We start from the raw sequence: 20,784 nt of genomic DNA, 5'->3' as shown, positions 1-20,784 counted from the left end.
TCTAACGACAAAAATGCATTGAAAATATAAAATAATGCATTGGAAATGTAAAATGATATTCTTTGTGAAACAAAAATAAAATTCTAAAATGACACTCTTTATGAAACAAAAGCAGTATAGATTAAAAATTAATTATTATAATAATCTTAAAAATAAATAACATTATCACAATTATCACAATAATTAATATTATTTTTCACAATTCACGGTTGATATATATTTTTACACCAAATAATTAAATGTAAATTTGAATAAATAAAAAAATTATGTGTAAAATTATTATTATAACACTTTAAATTCTAAATAATAATTTCTTTGAGTTGATTTATGCTGCAAATAGTACTGGTTATTACTTAGTTAGTTATTATTAGTGATTGGTTCAGTCCAATGTAATAATAATAAAAATTTCCTTATATTACTGTTTTCAATTACGTATGCTTTGTATGTACTATGTACTAGTAGTAAATACGTTTTATGGGGATTCTGATTTTTATAATTTTTGTTTCTTCTGTAGAAACACATGAAACCAACCAGTCCGTATAATTAAACTTTAGTCCATGACTTAGGCTACGTAGGTATGGAACCGAAATTTAATAATACTAGATATATATATATATATATATATATATATATCTAGTAGTTTTATAAATTTCACGTCGTGTGACTATTAGTAGTAATATTAACATCCTTCGACAATACATATATGCATAATGCATGAAGATGTGATAGTATAAAACTCCAACAACCCATAACATTGCACCGTAGTTCCATAAATACAACACAATTCCCCATACAAAGAAACATATTTTCTTACATCACGCAATTGAAAGTTCCCGTTATACTTTTAAATGTCGGTCATTCATATTTTAACAGAAAATGGGAAATTAATCCAACTTTTATAAATTAAAGTCTCATAATGAAAAAAAAAAACTTATATAACCCATATTGTCTATTTTCGATAATTTTTTAAGTAGACATTAACATGATGAAAGAAAAAAAGAACTCAACCGAAAGCATGTACTCCAATAATATTTTAGAGTAAATTGAAACTCTACCATACATATCAAAACTAGAAATCAAACTGTATTGATGTTAACATACAAATCCTAGTTACATAAATATTTACTTCTCTATGAGTTTAGTTAAAAAAAATAGTATAAATTTACAAATATGTGTGTTGATTGAAATCTTTTTTTTTCTGCGATTAAGATTGAGATCTAATCTGTTTCTATATATAAATAAATGGGATCTGCTGTTAAAAATTAAGAAAAGAAATGGGATCTAAAATGAATAGTTTTATTCTTTTAATAATTCCCCAAAAAAAAAAGAAAAAAAAAAAATCAAAACCCGCTAAACAAGCCAGAAGGGCATAGGCAACAAACTGTCGGGGAACTCTGACAGAGGGAAGAGAAATGCATGAGACTAGCAAAAATAAAAGAGAAGAGAGAGGGTAAAACAGTAATTTAAACAACTCACAGTTGTTGTTTTGTTACACGTTGATTGATTTCGTTGATTCTTGTCTTCTTCGCCACTGTTTCCGACTCCTCTCGTGTTATATTTATAAAGTCCCTTCCAAAACAAAACACACACACACACTTAAGCCAAACGTCACAAATCCAAAAAATCCCAAAATCGATTCGTTTATTTTCTTCTCTAGAGAGATCTACGGATAGAGAATGAGAGAACCGTCGATGGAGAGAGAGAACGGAGGAACATTAACTGCGGCGACAACTACGACAACGACGACGGCGGTGACTTCTCCTCCTTCTATGACGGTTTCTTCACCGCGTCAAGCTTTAGTTGAGAGATTGAAAGATTATGGACAAGAAGATATTTTCTCTCTTTGGGATGAACTCTCACCTGACGAAAAAGATTTTCTCGTTAGAGATATTGAGGTTTTTCTTGATTTTTCATTAATCTTTTTCAAGATTCGTAGTTTAGATTTTGGATCTCAGATTTGTTTGTTTTTTTTTCTTTTAAATCAGAATTTGGATCTTCCAAGAATAGATCGGATCATCAGATGTTCACTTCACTCTCAAGGTTTTATTTATATTTTATTATATATATATATATATATATACTCTGTTTATGTTATTTTGCTTCATCCTAATTACATGCATTGTTGTCATTTCAATTGTTTCCGGTCAAATAGGTTTACCGGTGGCGGCGATTGAACCGGTACCGGAGAATTGGGTGTCTACGGTAGATGGAAGAACAATGGAAGATAGAGAGAAATGGTGGAAGATGGGATTAAAAACTATCTATGAAGGCAAATTGGGTGTTGTTCTTTTATCTGGTGGACAGGTATAATAATTTTTAATTACTTAATTAATAATGAGATTTGTCTTTTAAGCTTTTAACTAGTTTTATAATTAAGTAGAGGAGTAGTGCTAGTAAGATGATTCTCTTGTTGATGGTTGAGATAGGTGTTGGTTTTGGAATAATAATGCTGCTACCTAACTTTAAAAAGTTTTGAATTAATGGATGATGATACGACTTTAGTGTAGTCTTGTACTTTATATAATTGCTATATGGTTTTAAAACGGAAACTAAAGTGTTGTTATGTAGGGTTTTTATTATATTGGCAAAATAGTAATCATGATTAATTTCAAAACAGATCACTGTCGGTGGTAGTTGTGGTGCATTTTAATTTCTTATTTTTTTTGTTGAGTTAATTGTGTTTTCTTCTAGGAGGAACCTTCTTGCTTAATTATAAGGATGATGATCACGTGATCTCAAAAGATGCTTTTATAGGATTCCGTAATTTTTATTATATATTTTTGTACATTTTAATTCTCATTTAGGATGCTCTGTTTCGTGTGATGTAAGGAAGGTTGGAAAAAATATATCTGATTATAAAGATATGTGCTGCTTGATGATTTACTTAGTTGCAGAGATTTTTGCAACCTTGCAGTGTTTCATTTAGTACATTTCTCAAGTGATCTGATATATGAACATGGGTTGGTTATGAAACTAATGTAGGGAACAAGGCTTGGAAGCTCAGATCCAAAAGGATGTTTCAGTGAGTACTTCTCTGTTTTGTGTTTCCTCTGTTCAATCTTATATCTTTTAGCTGAATGCAATGTACTAAACCAAAGTCTCCCTGGTGCTTATATCTACGGTTGCTTACAAAGTAGTTATTTCCATTTCAGATATCGGACTTCCATCAGGGAAATCGCTCTTTCAGATACAAGCAGAGAGAATCTTGTGTGTTCAAAGACTTGCTGCTCAAGTAGTGAGTGAAGGTGAGAGTGAGACTCTCATGACTTCTGCTACATTCCAATGTTTACCGTTACACCAAATTTGACACACTTTTTTCGTATAATATTTTACGTTCAGGTCCAGTTCGTCCAGTTACAATACACTGGTATATTATGACTAGTCCATTTACTGATGAAGCCACACGAAAATATTTCTCGAGTCACAAATACTTTGGTCTTGAACCAGATCAAGTAAGATGCTTCTTAATTATTTGTATGAACATTCTTTGATGCTGTTCCCTTCGTTTCTTAGACCAATCTTGATCAATACTTTTACTACAGATCAGTTTTTTCCAACAAGGTACTTTGCCTTGCATTACAAAGGATGGAAAGTTTATCATGGAGACACCTTTCAGTGTATGTTCAATAAACAAAAATAAGTATCTTCAGTTCGTTTAATATTGTAAAGTAATTGGCTTAATGAGTTTAGTTACCTATCATTAACACAGCTAGCAAAAGCTCCAGATGGGAACGGTGGAGTCTATGCAGGTATGTTTACCAAACTTTTGTTCTGTTCTTTACCATCATACATATTTTTCAAACCGTTGCTGTTTCTGATCCGAGATTTTTACAGCGCTAAAGTGTTCAAGGCTATTAGAGGATATGGCTTCTAGGGGGATTAAATATGTGGATTGCTATGGCGTTGACAATGTCCTGGTTAGCTCTCTAGTGTAATCTTGAGTCTTGACATGTGCTTGTTTCTTCAACGTGGTCATGGTTGTAATGTGGAATCTTGGAAAGCAGGTTCGAGTAGCTGATCCTACTTTTCTTGGATACTTTATCGACAAAGGGGCTGCTTCGGCTGCAAAAGTTGTGCGCAAGGTATATAAGATCATAAAATCTCACTGGTTCAGAGAGATTTTAATTAAGACTAAAACTTCATCTTCTTTATAATTTTGTATGGATAAAACAGGCATACCCTCAAGAACAGGTAGGAGTATTTGTAAGAAGAGGCAAAGGCGGACCATTGACAGTAGTGGAGTACAGTGAACTTGATCAGTCTATGGCTTCCGCTATTAATCAACGAACAGGACGTCTTCAATATTGTTGGAGTAACGTAAAATCCCTTTCTCTTCTTCTTATTGTTATGAATTCTCATCCAATATTATGAAACTTTTTTTGTGTAACATCTTGCGTAGGTGTGCTTACACATGTTCACTTTAGATTTCCTTAATCAAGTCGCGACCGGCCTAGAAAAAGACAGCGTGTAAGCTCTCTCTACAAATTACAATGGAATCCCGCAATCAAAAATGTTATTAAATTGTTGTATTATTTGGCAGCTACCATTTGGCGGAGAAGAAGATACCATCCATGAATGGATACACAATGGGACTGAAACTAGAACAATTCATTTTCGATTCCTTTCCATATGCTCCTTCAACCGCACTCTTTGAGGTATATAGTATTTAATTCATTGACATAAAACACTAACTAAAAGACAAAAATATGAAGATATTGAACTGAGCAATGTGTAGGTGTTGAGGGAAGAAGAGTTTGCACCAGTGAAGAACGTGAGCGGATCAAATTTCGATACACCGGAGAGTGCGAGGCTTTTGGTACTAAGACTACACACACGTTGGGTTATAGCAGCTGGTGGATTTCTAACACATTCAGTGCCTCTATATGCAACTGGTAACTCTCAAACAAATCTTCTCTCATTACAGTGTTTTTTTTTTTTTTTTTTTTTTTTTTTCTCATATGCACATATACATCAAATAAATGTTAGGTGTTGAGGTTTCACCATTGTGCTCATACGCCGGAGAAAATCTTGAAGCTATCTGTCGAGGAAGAACGTTTCATGCACCTTGTGAAATTTCCCTCTAATGATGTTTTTGTTTTGTCTTTGGGGTACTAAAATGTTTTCTTCATTTTCATTTGCTTTTTTGTTTTCCGGCTGTGGTTTATATATGAACTTACTATCTTCCCATGAGATAGAGAGAGAGAGAGAGAGAGAGAGAGAGAGAGAGAGAGAGAGAGAGAGAGAGAGAGAGTCAAAGAGGTCTTGGCGTTTTGTATCCATTGTAACATATCTAATAAATTTTCTGTTGGTTTTTTGAATCTTTTAGGTATAGTTTTGGAGATGAGTCACTTAAGATGAGTCTCTCCAACCAATATTAAGTTAATTTATTCCAATTGTAGAAACTAGTTTTTGATGATTTCTAATTGAACCCAAATAATTAAAAAGAAAGAACGTAGATGATAATAAAAACCCATCAAGAGATTGTCAATTTGGACCCGCACAATGTGGCAACTGGCAAATGCAAATGATGCTGATCGGTTTTATGCTTTTAAACCAAAATCAAACTAAACCAAAGCAAACCAATAAATGCCCTAGGTCCCGAACTATATATAATGTCTCCGTCTGATCAACAAAATACAACAACGATCATGAATAGTGAAAAACTATTGATTCCATCCCAATTGATCTCTTTCACGAGATCTTCTCGAGATTGCCTTCAAAGTCAGTCCGGAGGTGTTGTTGCGTTTCAAAGCAATGGGCGTCCATACTTGGCCGTCAAGATTTCACTGAGCTGTTCCTGACCAGGTCTTCGACTCGTCCACGTCTCTTATTCGCCGTCAAACGTTCTGGCGATGAATGGCTCTTCTACTCGTCGTCTCACCCTCAGAATCCATATAAGAAGTCTACTGTAGTATCCCTCGATTTTCATACCAAGTTCCATCGAAGCCGAAGTAATTGTATTTGTATCTATGCCTCTGGTTTGTTCTATTTTTCAGATGTGCAGATCTCAAAACATGAGGGTGAGGATTCAGTGCCTGTGATATGTAACCCACTCACGGGACGGTATGCGATCTTACCTAAACGTCTGAAAACGGACAGCCAGCCGAGAAGCTTTTTTGGGTTTGATCCAGTTGACAAGCAACCGAGAAGCTTTTTTGGGTTTGATCCAGTTGACAAGCAATTCAAGGTATTACTCATGAACGGTACAGTTAATAATGAAACGGTTCATCATATCCTGACACTAGGAGCTGGAAAAATGAGGTGGAGGAAGATCCAGTGTCCCTTTACCCATAAGCCTTATGGTGAAGGGATATGCATCAATGGGGTTTTGTATTGCTTAGCTCATCCAACTGGTAAAAGTAATGACGTTATTGTTTGCTTTGATGTTAGGTCTGAGAAATTTAAGTATATTAGAGCACCATCCTTTGATCAGTTGATAAACTATAAAGGTTAATTAGGTGGGATTATAATGAAGTGTGAATATGATAATAATTATTGTGCATGGCGTACCCGTGAGTTATGTATGTGGGTTCTAGAAGATGCCGAGAAACAAGAATGGTCGGAATGTGTCTTCCGTTTTCCGGATGATGGATTCTGCAAACATCTTTCCGTTGTTGGGATAACTGCTACAAGTGAAATTGTTTTGTGGGAGAGCTGGTCGTCATATAAGTCTTATGTTATCTACTTCAGTCCCGAGAGGAAAACTTTCCAAAATGTTATCTTCGCAGGCACTGGATCTATTTGTGGTAGGGTTTATGCCTTTGTAGACCATATAGATGATCTTAGTGTTAACGATGCAAAGCAACTCAAGTCAAGCATTTATGATCTTAGGATCTCAGAAGCGTTTATGAGCATTAACAAATTTGATGCTTTGTGTCGTTTAGATGATGATTTATAATATTTATGTGTCAAAACGTGATTCCTTCCCTTGCTCCTCAAGTCAGCTAAAAAAAGCTCTCGTTTTGATACAAGTTGTATTCTCTCTATGTAAACATCAATTATTTATCAAAGAAATTCTTAAGAAACTAAGTTTTTATTCAAGTCAGAGCCATGGCTGAAATCGTCTGTATTTAACTCTCTCTCTCTATCTTGCCTGCGAGTGTGACATTTTTCTTTCATTTACAGGTTTCGTGTGAGCTTTATTACTCTTGTTTTTATTTTTTTGGTTAGCATTTTAGTCTCGGGTAATTGTGTTACACGTTACTTGGGAGCAAACTAATGTGTTATCAAAAGTTCTTTTAAGATTCTATACTATTCGTGAAGCTTATAGTTTTATTATATCGTTTTTTCGCCTTGAGTATTCCCAAGGTTTTTGATTTTCCTTTCAGGACTTCAAGAACATTAGCTGTATTTTACTTAGGTAATCCAAGTGGTGAAAGTTCTGATGTGGTAGTTTGCTTTGATGTTATGCCTATGATAGTCCATGGGATTATAGTTTATTGCGTTGCTGTGAGTTACATCTGTGGGTTCTAGAGGATTTCGACAAACAGGGATGGTCTAAACATGACTATCCTCTTTCGGAGAATGAAAATATCAATTGTCTTGATGTTGTTGGGATGACTGCTACAGGTGAAAGTGTTTTGTTCCAAGGCCGCGAGATCTAAGCCTGATGTTTTTTACTTCAATCCTGAGAGGAACAGTCTCCATCATGTTGGAGCTGACCGTGGTTATGTTTATATCTTTGTAGACCATATCGATGATCTTAGTCTTAACGATAAGCATCTCGAGTCAAGCATCTTTGATATTAGCAACATTGGATCGTTTGACAACATTAACAAATTTGATGCTTTGTGTCGTTTAGATTATAATATATAGGTTTCCAAACTTGATTGCTTCCCTTGCTCCTCAAGTCAAGAGAAAAATCTCTCTATTTTCTATTAGTAGTTGTATTCTCTCTCTGTAAACATTAAGTTATCAAAAGGTTCTTAATAAATCAAGTTTTTATTCAAGAAGTTGTCTCAGCTATTTATGCATGTGAGAGAGAGAGAGTAAAGAAAAAAATATGTGACAGGTCTGTGTGAGCTTTATCAATCTGTTACGGTCTCTCATGCTATTTTTGAATGTGAAAAATATGTGACAGGATTGTGCGATTTTTTTTGTGTGTAGTCAAAGTGTAAGCTTTTATCAATCTGTTACGGTCTCTCATGCTAGATGAAATCACGCAAAATAGTTTGAAGCTGGATCTGGAAAAATATGAGATTGTGAACTTCTTTCTAATTTTTCTATCACACATCAAAGATTGGATAATAAGTTGTTCGGGGGTTCAAATTTCAAAGGTTACAAGATCATCTACCATTCTTTTCATCGAGGTTCTTTCTTCAGGGTCTACTAGAAATTGAGGTATAAGAAACCACAGTATCACAACTCTAACTTCAAAGATTATTATACCAGAGGAGACCACTCTACTCTATAAAATAAGTATCAAAAAGACGACACAATGAGAATACTTAAGTGGTTAAAGCCCATGTTTCTTGGGCTTTAGGTTAGTTCAGACCCTGAAAATTTCCTTATATAATAAACCTAGAGTCTCTGCGATTTGTGATTTATCCGTCCGAATTCGATAAAGGTACAACGAGGATCATGAATAGAGAAGAAAACTCAGATTCCATCCCTATGATGTCATTCTTGAGATACTCTACAGGTTGCCTATAAAGTCAATCGGGAGGTTTCGCTGCGTCTCGAAGCTATGGCGGTCAATGCTTCACAAGCCATATTTCACCAAGTTATTCTTTACCAGGTCCTCGGGTCGTCCATGTCTCTTACTTGGGATCCGGAAACACCGTGAGTGGAGCTTCTTCTCGGTGCCTCAGCCTCAGAATCATTATGGGAATTCTTCGTCTTATGTAGTAGCAGCTGATTTTCATATCAAGTGCTCCTTAGACAATAGCCTCTGCGCTAAGTTTAGATATGCCTCTGGTTTGCCCCATTTGTCCAAGTATGCAGCTCTCATGTAATGATGAGGATGGAACAGGTGTCATATGTAACCCTATTACGGGACAGTTTGAGATCTTACATCGTTTGAGATTAGGAACTGGCCATCGTCGTACCCGGGTCCAAAGAGGTCCCATCACGTACAAAGACCATCATGGTGGTCTTATAGGGTTTGATCCAATTGGGGGGCAATTCAAGGTATTGTCCATGAACAATATAGTTAAAAATGAAACTGTTCGTTATATTCTGACATTAGGAACTGATCAAAAAGAGAGATGGAGGAAGATCGAGTGTCCCTTCAACCATGATGATAAATATGGAGGGGTATGCGTCAATGGAATATTGTATTACATAGCTTACGACCCTGATGAACGAGTACATCTTTTAGGTTGCTTCGATGTTAGGTCTGAGAAGTTTAAGTTTTTAACTCTAAGCGGCGGTAGATATGGTTTGTGGACTACATTGATAAATTATAAAGGTAAATTAGGTGTGATTAATTGGAGTTATGGTGACCATGGTGGATTTCCAATAGAATTATGTATGTGGGTTCTAGAGGATCTCGAGAAACAGGAATGGTCGAAATATGCCTACACTTTGAAGGCTGATAACACAGTCGTTAAGGTTGACTACGATCTTTCTGTTGTTGGGGCGACTGCTTCAGGTGACATTGTTTTGGCCAAGGAAAGTGCATATAAACCTTTTTATGTTTTCTACTTTAATCCCGAAAGGAACCATCTTCTAAGTGTTGAAATCCAAGGTCTTGGAGAAGACCATGATCGCATTGAGTATCATCCAGTTTGCGTCTTTGTAGACCATGTGGAGGATCTTCAGTTTAATATTAGGAGTGATAAAAAAATGAAAAAAACAAGAATAGAACAGAGAGACAAAAAGTATTTTGCTTTATTGCATATTGCTTCGATGTATACAAAGAGATACAGAGGTTTGTTTAAATAGACTAAGCACACATTGTCGTTGCCCTATAGCTGGCAACCCTATCACTGTCACCTAGAGTCTGCAATAGTCCAAAACGATTGTACAAGGCAGGTGGGAGCTTACTAAAACCTTCACTTTTGGCAGCTTGTACAACACACACCATATTACCGTTGCTGACTGTAGATTGAACATTGGCATTGGGCTTTGCAGGTTTGTTGTTGGGCTTGATAACACTTGAGACCTTGGTTGCAGACTTTGTTTTGCTGGGAAGCAAAGTGATCTTGCTTTTACCCCCCTTCAAACTTGAGGTGAGTGGAACACCAACTCCAAGTTTGTCTCTCAGTAAAGTGAACTCCTGCTTGGGTAAGGACTTGGTGAATATGTCAGCGATTTGGAGAGCTGCAGGGACGTGGCGAGTTTCAATGTAACCAAGAGCGACTCTCTCTCTGATGTAGTGCCAGTCGGTTTCAAAATGTTTGGTTCTGGCATGAAAGGCCGGATTGGTTGTCAAGTGAACTGCAGAGAGGTTATCACAGTGAAGAATTGCAGGACCTCTTTGAGACACATGAAGGTCTTTGAGAAGGGAAGCAATCCAAGTGAGTTCTGCAGCTGTTTCCGCCATTGCTCTGTATTCGGCCTCAGTCGAAGAGCGAGCAACGGTTTGTTGACGTTTTGCACTCCATGAGATGATGTTGGTGTTGAGAAACGTACAAAAACCAGTAGTAGACCTTCTTGTTTCTTTGCAGCCTGCCCAATCACTATCACTATACGCAAGCACTGGAGGAAAGCTTGTTTTGTTGAGACGCAATCCAAACGTGGTTGTGCCTTTTATATATCTCAGTATCCTTTTGAGAAGACCAAAATCTGCCATTGTTGGTGTATGCATTCGTTGACACATAAAATTGACTGCAAATTGAATGTCTGGCCTTGTCAGGGTGAGATACTGTAATTTACCAGCAAAACTTCGAAAATACGATGGTTCAGGGAAGAGTTCATCCCCTGTTTTATTTGCTGGCAATTGCAGAGGCAGTGGTGTTGCCATAGGGTTACACGCAGCCATCCCTGCTTGATGTAAAATGTCTTCAGCATACTTGGTTTGGCTGAGAAACATCCCCTCTGAAGTGATCTGCACTTGAACTCCAAGAAAGTAATGCAAACATCCGAGATCCTTCATGGAAAACTGTTGTCCAAGAGTTTCAACAAGATGAGCTAAGAGTTCCTTATTACTTCCTGTTAGGATGATATCATCCACATATAAGAGAAGCACCAGAGTATCACCATTATGATGATAGACAAACAAGGATGGATCAACCTTGCTACAAGTAAAACCATATTCAAGTAGAAAGGTACTGAATTTATCAAACCAGGCCCTTGGAGCTTGTTTGAGGCCATAGATAGCTTTGTCTAGCTTGCATACATGGGAAGGATGCTGTGGATCTTCAAAGCCAGGAAGCTGTTCCATATAGATGTCCTCATGAAGATCTCCATGGAGAAATGCACTCTTGACATCAAGTTGAGTAATTGGCCAATCTTTTGTTGTAGCCACACTAAGAACTATCCTTATTGTTGCAGTTCGAACAACAGGACTAAATGTTTCAAGGAAATCCACACCTTCCTCTTGATGATACCCTTTGGCAACCAATCTGGCTTTAAATTTGTCAAGAGACCCATCTGCATTAAGCTTGATGCGAAACACCCATTTGCAACCAATGATGTTCATAGTTGGTAAAGGTGGTACCAAGTGTCATGTCCGACATGCTCGTTGATTAGACATCTCCTCACCCATTGCATTAGTCCACCGTGGGTCTTTCAAAGCCTCAGCTACTGTTTTTGGCTCGCTAGGTTTGTGAGGGTTAGCCATGAGTAAGTACTTTGGGTTTGGCTTTCTGATCCCTTCTTTGCCTCTTGTTGCCATCGGATGAGCATTTGCAGGTTGAACTGATTGTTGAGTAGTTTCCTGATTGTCTTCGAGTTGTGCTTCTTCAGAGAAAACCTCAGAGACTTCTGCATTACTGTTATGCTCAGTGATCGATTCCTCTGTATCACTTGCAGAGGAACCCTCAGAAGTTTCTGTAATGTCGTTATGCTCTGACTCCTCTGTTGAGTTTGCAGGCTCCATTTCTGCAACTGATGATAGAGGCTTTTGCAAGAAGATTGCTGAAGAATCAGATTGGGGAACAATCACAGTAGTCTGAGTAGCTGCTTTCCAGGCTTGTAACAATGCAGATGGGTAAGTGGGCAGCAGGTGATTATACTTACTCTGAAATGGGAAGAAGCTCTCATCAAAAATCACATGACGACTAATATACACACGTCCTGTTGGAGGATATAGGCACCTATAGCCCTTGTAAGCTGCATTGTAGCCTAAAAACACACATTGCAATGAACGTGGTTCAAACTTATGAGCCGTATAAGGACGTAAACAAGGATAGCAGGCACTGCCAAACACTCTAAGCGACGTATAATCCGGTTTTTATTGAAACAGGATTTCATAGGGTGATCGAAGACTGAGTGAAGTAGCTGGTAGCAGATTGCAGAGATAATTAGCTGTGAAGAAACTTTCAACCCAGAACTGAAGTGGGACATGACTATGAAACATCATTAATCGACTCAGTTCAATGAAATGTCGATGTTTGCGTTCTGCAACTCCATTTTGTTGTGGAGTGTGAGGACATGAGATTTGATGTTTGATTCCACACTGACCTAGATGTTGCTTGAATTTGCCACTGATGAATTCACCCCCTCCATCACTTTGAAAAATTTTAATCTTCTTATCAAACTGATTTTCAACTTGTTTTTGAAACAACAGAAATATGTTGTAGAAATCAGACTTGAACTTGAGTGGGAAGAACCAGCTGAATCGAGAAAAATCATCAATAAATACCACATAGTACTTGAAACCTTGTACATACTCAATGGGAGAAGGTCCCCAAAGATCACAGTGAATCTTAGCTAGTGGTTCAACTGAAACAGACTCTGAAACTGAAAACGGTAAATTTGAACTTTTCCCCATCTGGCAAGGTTCACAAATGGAGTTGATGCTGCTCTTATTGATTGAAATAGCCTTGCTGTTGTGAAGATGCTGGAGAACTCCTTGACTAGCATGACCTAAACGATGATGCCAAATTGAGTCGTCAGTGGCCTTCTGTCTATTTGAGTAGAAGATCTTGTAGTCTTGATTCTCCAGCACATACAGCCCTTCACGTCTTGGTCCCTTTGCTAGAACCCTCATGGTTTGCAGATCCAGAATGTAGACCTTGTGAGAGTCAAAAAATACACCACATGGGTAATCATCACACAGCTTAGATATAGATAAAAGGGATTTCTTGACTGTTGGACAAACCAGAACATCATTAAGAGTCAAACTACCTGTAAAAACTGGTAGACTAGTGGAGCCAACATGCGTAATTGGAAGATAATTTCCATCTGCTACCATGATAGAGTCAGTACCTTGATATGGTGTAGCATGTTGCAAAGCAGCTTCAGTTGTGGTAACATGAGATGTAGCACCAGAATCTGGAATCCAATCTCGAGCAGAGGAGTCTGAAACTTGTAAAGCAGCCAGAACTTGAGCCAAATTTTCACCTTGATAGTTGTTGTCAAAACGATTCCAGCATTTAGCAGCCGTATGACCCACTTTGCAACATATCTGACATGTTGGACGAGTGTTTGTAGCACCAGATTGTTGATTTGAACCAGAACTGACAGCTTGTTGATAGAACCCACGTCCACGAGAAGAGTAGCCGCCTCTTCCTCGGTTTGAACCAGATCTGTTGTTATAACCCCCACGACCTCTGTAGTTGTTGGTTTGGGAAGCTTGAAACACTTCTTGAGTGTGAGCAGCAGGAGTATGGAACACCATTTGAGTAGCAACATCATCATCATCATCATACGACTGCAGACGAGTATCAAAATCTTCAATCTCATACAGCACTTCAGTAAACGTTAGTGTAGGAATCCGAGACATGGAGTTCTGAATAACCGCAGCAATAGGATCGTATTCTCGTCCAAGACCAAGCAGAAAACCATAAATTTTTATAGATTCCTCTACTGGTTTTCCAATAGAACTCAGTTGGTCACACACTGCTGTATATTCTCGCACATAAGCAGAAAAGGTTTTACCTTGTTTCCTGATAGCATGAAGCTTGCGTTTGAGCTCAAACTCTCGACTTATGGAGCTTCGGTTGTAGGTGTTAGCCAAGGAAGTCCAAACAGCCAGAGAGGTGGCGAGATTGCAGACACCACCAAGTGCTTCTTCAGTCAGAGTACCATAGATCCAGGAGCGGACTAGTTGATCCGTACAGAACCAGGCTTCATAGGCTGGATTTTCAGTTGAACTGTGTCACCAACTGTTCTGTCAACGAACTTCGGCGGAGCTTGATAGCGGCCATTTATGAAACCAAGCAGTTTTTGACTGCTGAGAAGAGACTCCACTTGAGTTTTCCAAAGACGGTAATTTGAATCATTGAGTTTTAGAGTTACAGAACTTGCAACATGAACATTGGAAGGGAACGGATATGAATCTGGATATTCAGCCATTTTAACACCTGTTAAGGTTTTAATGCTCTGATACCATGATAAAAAAAATGAAAAAAACAAGAATAGAACAGAGAGACAAAAAATATTTTGCTTTATTGCATATTGCTTCGATGTATACAAAGAGATGACAGAGGTTTGTTTAAATAGACTAAGCACACATTGTCGTTGCCCTATAGCTGGCAACCCTATCACTGTCACCTAGAATCTGCAATAGTCCAAAACGATTGTACAAGGTAGGTGGGAGCTTCCTGAAACCTTCACTTTTGGCAGCTTGTACAGCACACACCATATTACCGTTGCTGACTGCAGATTGGACATTAGCATTGGGCTTTGCAAGTTTGTTGTTGGGCTTGATAACACTTGAGTCCTTGATTGCAGACTCTGTTTTGCTGGGAAGCAAAGTGATCTTGCTTTTAAGGAGCACCGCGTCTATAAACCCACCAGAACAGAAGCGTAGACACAGGAGCACATCAACGTCATCCAGAAATTTTCATCATGTGAGACGAAGCGGCGAAGAGATGAGAGATAGAGAGATGACATGCGGAGTGGCGAAGCGAAAGAGAGATCACTGGAGTGGTAAAGAGTATAAGAGGAGAGGAAGAGAAAGAGACAATGAGACAAGGGGTCGGTTAAAGCAACGCTAGATGATGATGAAATTATATATGTTTGCTCTGTGTCAGCTAAAAAAGCTCTCTATTTGATGCAAGTTGTACTCGTACTCTCTCTCTCTCTCTGTAACATTAAAAAAATCAAAGAAGTTATTATGAAATTTGTGTTTTTATTTATTTATTAAGTTTCTGCCTGTTGTAGTTTTCATATAAATGTCATTTAACACTTGAAGATTTAACTGCAATCAAGTGAATAAAAAGAAGAAGATTTTAACAAGAGAGATCTGTGAGCTTTTTTGGTCCCTGACACATCATAATTTGTTATAAACTATTTGTTCTCTTTGCTTGCATTTTACTTAATTTGGACTCCCAAAAATACAAGTAAATAAATACTTGAATTAGAGATTGTATTAGAGAAACTCAGATTAAGAATTCGATACTACTACCAGGATACGAATTTTTCCCCATCTGATTTTGGTAATTATGTGTTTATTTTGTTTCACCACTAACTTTGAGTTAACTAGTCTGAGCTCAATTAATCTAGTGTGGTAAACTATCAGTTGAGTATTTTGTTTGTTCACACAAAATCAGTTTTTAAAATACAAATTTGTTTTCACCGAGATTCTTTGTTCAGTAGATGCTTTATATGCTTGAGAACCTTTTAACATCATTTAAAATCTAATTCAAGCATTATCGAGTTCAGTTTCAGTCGGATTTTTTAACTGAGCCAACACTTATTTTATGTCTTTTGAAAGTTTAGTTATATATATGAGTTTATGAACAAATTAGGGAAACAAATGAGACCTAAAGAATAAAGCTTGCTAGCTGTAACAACTTATTAGTATTATTTACTCTGCAAATACCATATAACGAATTTTCTCGGTTTAGCATCGCTTCTGCTTAACCACTAACATGGGGAAACCATTATTTTCTTCGTATGAGATTATAAGAAACGCTTCTTTCTTTCATTCTGCAGGCATTTTATTTAATCAGCGACAGAATGGCTTTTGGTAAGAGGTTTCTAGGGACTAGGCTGCACCAAAACTGTTTCTTGCAGTGTAAGTCAGAGAGAGCCATATATATATACTTTGTCCCAGTCTCTTACTTAACCTAGCCTTCGTTTCAAACTCTTGTCACTAACTGAGAAATAAAATATTTGGATATTTAATCTTCTTGCTGTTAAAGCTTGCAGATATATATCCCTCACCGGTGAGTTGATTATATAATATATATATATATATATATATTGCTTGAGATGAAAGAAACAAGAGTATCCACTCCAGCGTTAAGAGATTATTATACTTAGATCGGTAATAAAGCCCAGGTTTCTTGGGTTTAGGTTAGCGGCTTAGCGCCGACCTTAAACTTGACTACATTTTTCCATATATCAAAAAATCTAGTTGGATGGCTGTTCTTTACAAACCACGAGGTTCGACTATTATATTCAGAGAGTCTCTGCAGTTTGTGACTTCTCCGTCTGAATCATATAAAGCAAATCCAAAAACCATGAATAGATAAGAAATCCCTAATGATCTCATTCTTGAGATACTATCTAGATTGCCTGCAAAGTCAATTGGGAGGTTTCATTTATAATTTTTTTTAAATTATCATATATATAATATATGATAAATAAATATATAGATTTTTCTTGCATATGTTGTAATTTAAATATTTAAAAACGAATATATATTATTCAATCTATAAAGAAAAAAATGTGTGTTTTAATGTTCCATATCAGCGGGTTGGTAAAACTAAATTTATATGCTTGATAAATTAATAAATTTATTTTCTCACAATAACAATATAATAATTATTACTTTTAAATATTTTAAAAAATAATGATGCAAATACAAAAAAAAAATATATAATGGTAATATACATCATACAAATTAAAATACTATAAAATTTTCAAATAATTAGTATTTAGAAATATATGTATAGATTTACCAAACAATTGTAATATTAAAAGTACATATAGTCTCAAACAAAATAACTTGTTACAACAAATATAACAGTAATTTATATTATCATATTATAATTTTTTGGAGAACATATTGATCTCTGCTTTATAGTATGGGATATCTCCTAGTTAATATAGTATAACCTCTATAAATTAAGATAAATTGTTTGACCTTTTTTAGATATCCCTTTTCAAAAATACAATTTTTGACCAGTTTTATTTTTGCCCTCGTTTAATTTTTAATGACCATTTTATTAATTTATGTAGGTTTTATTTTATTGAAATATTAATTTCTAGATAAATTAATAAAATAATTGAATTATGAAGAGATTTGTCTATTTATTATTTTCAAGTTTTCCCTATTTAATTTTTTTTATTTGATCTAGTTTATATTGTTTTAAAATTTTCTTTATTTATAGTTTCTTTTACTTTTATAATTTACATATTCTTGTTTATAGTTTTTTTAAATTTTTTTGTTGGAGATTAGTTTCACCATGAATCCAAATTCAAAAATAAGAAACAACACTAATAAATATTAATCCAGTGTGGTAAACTATCGGTTGGGTATTTTGTTTGTTCAGTTTCAGTCGGGTTTTTTAACTGAGCCAACACTGAATCTTAATTATGTCTTTTGAAAGTTGTAGTCATATGAGTTTATGAACAAATAACGGAAACAAATTGAGACCTAAAGAACAAAGATGAATGAAACAAATAGAAAACAGAGCAAACAGAAAAGGTAAATGCCACTATCTTGAGAGAATGCAGATTCATATATAGACACTCTTATCTCATGCATGCAAGAATCAAGAGTGACAAATAAAGCATATTCTGTTTAGCATATGCTTACTGGTTATTACTTTGTTGTAACAACTTGTTATTACTTACTCTGCAAATACCATATAACGAATTTCTCGGTTTAGCATCGCTTCTGCTTAACCACTAACATGAGGAAACCATTATTCTCTGCGTATGAGATAAGAAACGGTTCTTTCTTTCATTTTATTTAATCAGCGACAGTGTACAAAAACACAGATTAAAAGTGAAGACTTAGTTTCAGGAAACACAGAATAGCTGCGTTTGGTACGTAGGAGGTTTCTAGGTTGCACCAAAAGTGTTTCTTGCAGTGTAAAGTCAGAGATCACCATAATACCATATATATGTATACTAGCCTTCGTTTCAACCTCTTGTAACTAAAAGCTGAGACAAATATAAGTTGGATATTTGGATATAATCTTCCGATCCGATTGGTGGATTGAACGACCCTTTGTCTTATAGTACTTTTTTCCAGAACTTAATTAAATTCAATCTTCTTTCTGCGAAACCAATCATATACGTCTCTTCGGCGAGTTCATGTTTGAACAGTTTTGTTGTTTATGTCTTTAAGTAGGCCGAGATGTAGTACAGTACTAGTTTCCTTCTTCCTGCTGCTAAAGCTAGCAGATAATATTCCTTACTAGCGAGTTGATTATATATATTGCTTGAGGTGAAAGAAACAATAGTGTCCACTCCAACGTTAAGAGAATATTATTATACTTTTAGATGGTTAAAGCCCAGGTTTCTTGGGCTTTAGGTTAGCGGCTTAGCGCCGACTTTAACTTGACTACATTCTTCCATATATTATAAATTTAGAGTTCTTCGTATAAACTCGATAAGCGAATACAGAGATTATGAATAGAGAAGAAACCTCAAATTCCATCCATAATGATCTCATTCTTGAGATACTCTCTAGATTGCCTACAAAGTCAATTGGGAGGTTTCGCTGCGTGTCAAAGCTATGGCGGTCAATGCTACACAAGCCATATTTCACAAAGTTGTTCTTGACCAGGTCCTCGGCTCGTCCACGTCTCTTAATTGGGGTCATCCAAGATCATGAGTGGAGCTTCTTCTCGGCGCCTCAGCCTCAGAATCATTATGGGAAGTCATCTCTTGTAGTAGCCGCCGATTTTCATATGAAGAGCTCTATAGACCTAAGCTTCGTCATGTGTAGATATGTCTCTGGTTTGCTCTATTTTCCAACTATGCTAATCTCAAATATGGATAAGGATGAAGCGGGTGTGATATGTAACCCCACAACAAGACAGTTTGCGATTTTGCCTCAATTGAGATTAGGACCTGTGAAAGATTACGGTCTCGTAACATGCAAACACAGGGGTGGCCTTATAGGGTTCGACCCAATTGGAGGGAAATTCAAGGTATTTTCCATAAACAATATAGTTGACAGTAAAATGGTCCGCTATATTCTGACATTAGGAAGTGAAAACGAGAGATGGAGGAAGATCGAGTGTCCCTTCAACGAGGATGATAATGGAGGAAGATCCAACGACGTATGCATCAGTGGAATTTTGGTCAAGGAAACTGCATTTAAACCTTTTTATGTTTTCTACTTTAATCCCGAAAGGAACCATCTTCTAAGTGTTGAAATCCAAGGTCTTGGAGAAGACCATGATTGGAGTAAGTATCATGCAGTTTGCGCTTTTGTAGACCATGTGGAGGATCTTCAGTTTAATGTTATGAAGTCAACGTCTCTAAACCCTCTAGAACAGAATCATAGACCCATGAGCACATCCACATTATTTAGAGAAGATCTTCAAGTGACGACCGTTGCTCAGCTGGGACAAGATCGTCGTACGTTTGAGAGTATTAACACGGATTCATTTCAAAAATGACAACAGTCTCTAGTTTACAATGGCTCAGAAGTATGTTTGGAGATGATGCTTTGTCTCTTCTAGAAAATATCATCATGTGAGAGAAGAAGCAGCGATGAGATGAGAGATAGAGAGATGGCATGTGGAGAGGCGGAGAGAAAGAGAGATCACTGGAGTGCTGAAGAGTATTAATAAGAGGAGAGAAAGAGGAGACAATGAGAAAAGGGGGTTGGTTAAAGCAATAGGGCTTGCAATTTGTTCTATGCGTTTACGTTCTATAATTACTTATAGACGTTAAGAGAGATCTGTGAGGTTTTTTTTGTCCGTGACACATCAATTGTTCTTTGCTATGAGACTCTTCTTTCTCTTTGCAGGCATTTTACTTAATTTGGTCTCTCAAAAATACAAGTAAATACGTCATTGTGTTCGAGAAACTCACAATAAGAACAGGGTATGAAAATTATCGATCCTCAGTTAATCCAGTTCCACTTCTCGTTGTTGATATGGCTTATATGCCACAGATTCTGCAATCAATTGCAGACGAGTTCCTCTTCTGTTCTTCTACATTGTACATTGAAGTTTTCTTCTTGAAGTTTCTCCTGAGCTGAGATGGAGGCCTCACTTGTTGTTGCTCTCATCTGCTCCAAGCAAGAGGGAGTTTTATTTCACATTTCGAAACATGAAGATGCTGCCATACATTCAGTTTTTTTTTTTTGGCAGAGGGTATAACAGTTTCAGTTTGTTGAAAGTTGATACATTCACAAGAAGGTGCTGCCATTTGTGTGTCAAAGGAGATGATTTCAGATGCAAACACAAGGAGCATTCACAAATTTCCTCCTCCTTACAATGACTCATAATGGTAATGAAGATGGATAATATGCTAAGACGACAATGGACTCCATTTGATGTTGTTGTGAAGTCTTTCCACAAGACAAAGAGGAGATTGTTTAGTTCCAGTTAGCTTATTCTCAATCTTCCCAACATGCAATTTTTCCCAAAAATCCAGAAACCAGTTTTTAATAGTTAGTGATTATACCTAAATAATTAACAAGAAGAGAATAAAGGCAAAACCTGACATGCTTGACACAAACGACCAAGCAAATTTGGCATCATCGAGTTCAATTTCAGTCGGGTTTTTATCTGAGCCAACACTGAAGCTTATGTCTTC

General features: G+C 36.5%; 1 protein-coding gene and 3 pseudogenes across 1 annotated transcript; all 4 read left to right on the top strand.

Annotated features, from left to right (window-relative positions):
• The first annotated feature begins 1,264 nt into the window (after window positions 1-1,264).
• On the top strand, window positions 1,265-5,318 carry LOC104741712 (UDP-N-acetylglucosamine diphosphorylase 1). The gene is made up of 15 exons (XM_010462613.3): window positions 1,265-1,895; window positions 1,986-2,040; window positions 2,153-2,304; window positions 2,983-3,022; window positions 3,153-3,245; window positions 3,340-3,452; window positions 3,543-3,617; window positions 3,710-3,749; window positions 3,835-3,917; window positions 4,005-4,082; window positions 4,174-4,317; window positions 4,400-4,467; window positions 4,541-4,655; window positions 4,736-4,892; window positions 4,987-5,318. Exons 1-15 carry the CDS (start codon window positions 1,677-1,679, stop codon window positions 5,082-5,084), a joined length of 1,530 nt encoding a protein of 509 aa, XP_010460915.1. The 5' UTR covers window positions 1,265-1,676; the 3' UTR covers window positions 5,085-5,318.
• Window positions 5,319-5,665: 347 nt separating this feature from the next.
• Window positions 5,666-6,914, top strand: LOC147928243 (putative F-box protein At1g33020 pseudogene; annotated as a pseudogene).
• A 1,993-nt stretch (window positions 6,915-8,907) lies between these two features.
• LOC147928242 (putative F-box protein At5g42430 pseudogene) lies at window positions 8,908-9,885 on the top strand (annotated as a pseudogene).
• An 8,753-nt stretch (window positions 9,886-18,638) lies between these two features.
• On the top strand, window positions 18,639-19,637 carry LOC104743675 (putative F-box protein At1g31090 pseudogene; annotated as a pseudogene).
• Window positions 19,638-20,784: the final 1,147 nt, after the last annotated feature.

The sequence above is a fragment of the Camelina sativa genome, chromosome 14 (assembly GCF_030686135.1).
Source record: "Camelina sativa cultivar CO46 ecotype springtype chromosome 14, ASM3068613v1".
Taxonomy (NCBI): Eukaryota; Viridiplantae; Streptophyta; class Magnoliopsida; order Brassicales; family Brassicaceae; genus Camelina; species Camelina sativa.
The sequence above is the reverse complement of the archived record's forward strand: the minus strand, read 5'-3'. Positions and strand labels throughout refer to the sequence as shown.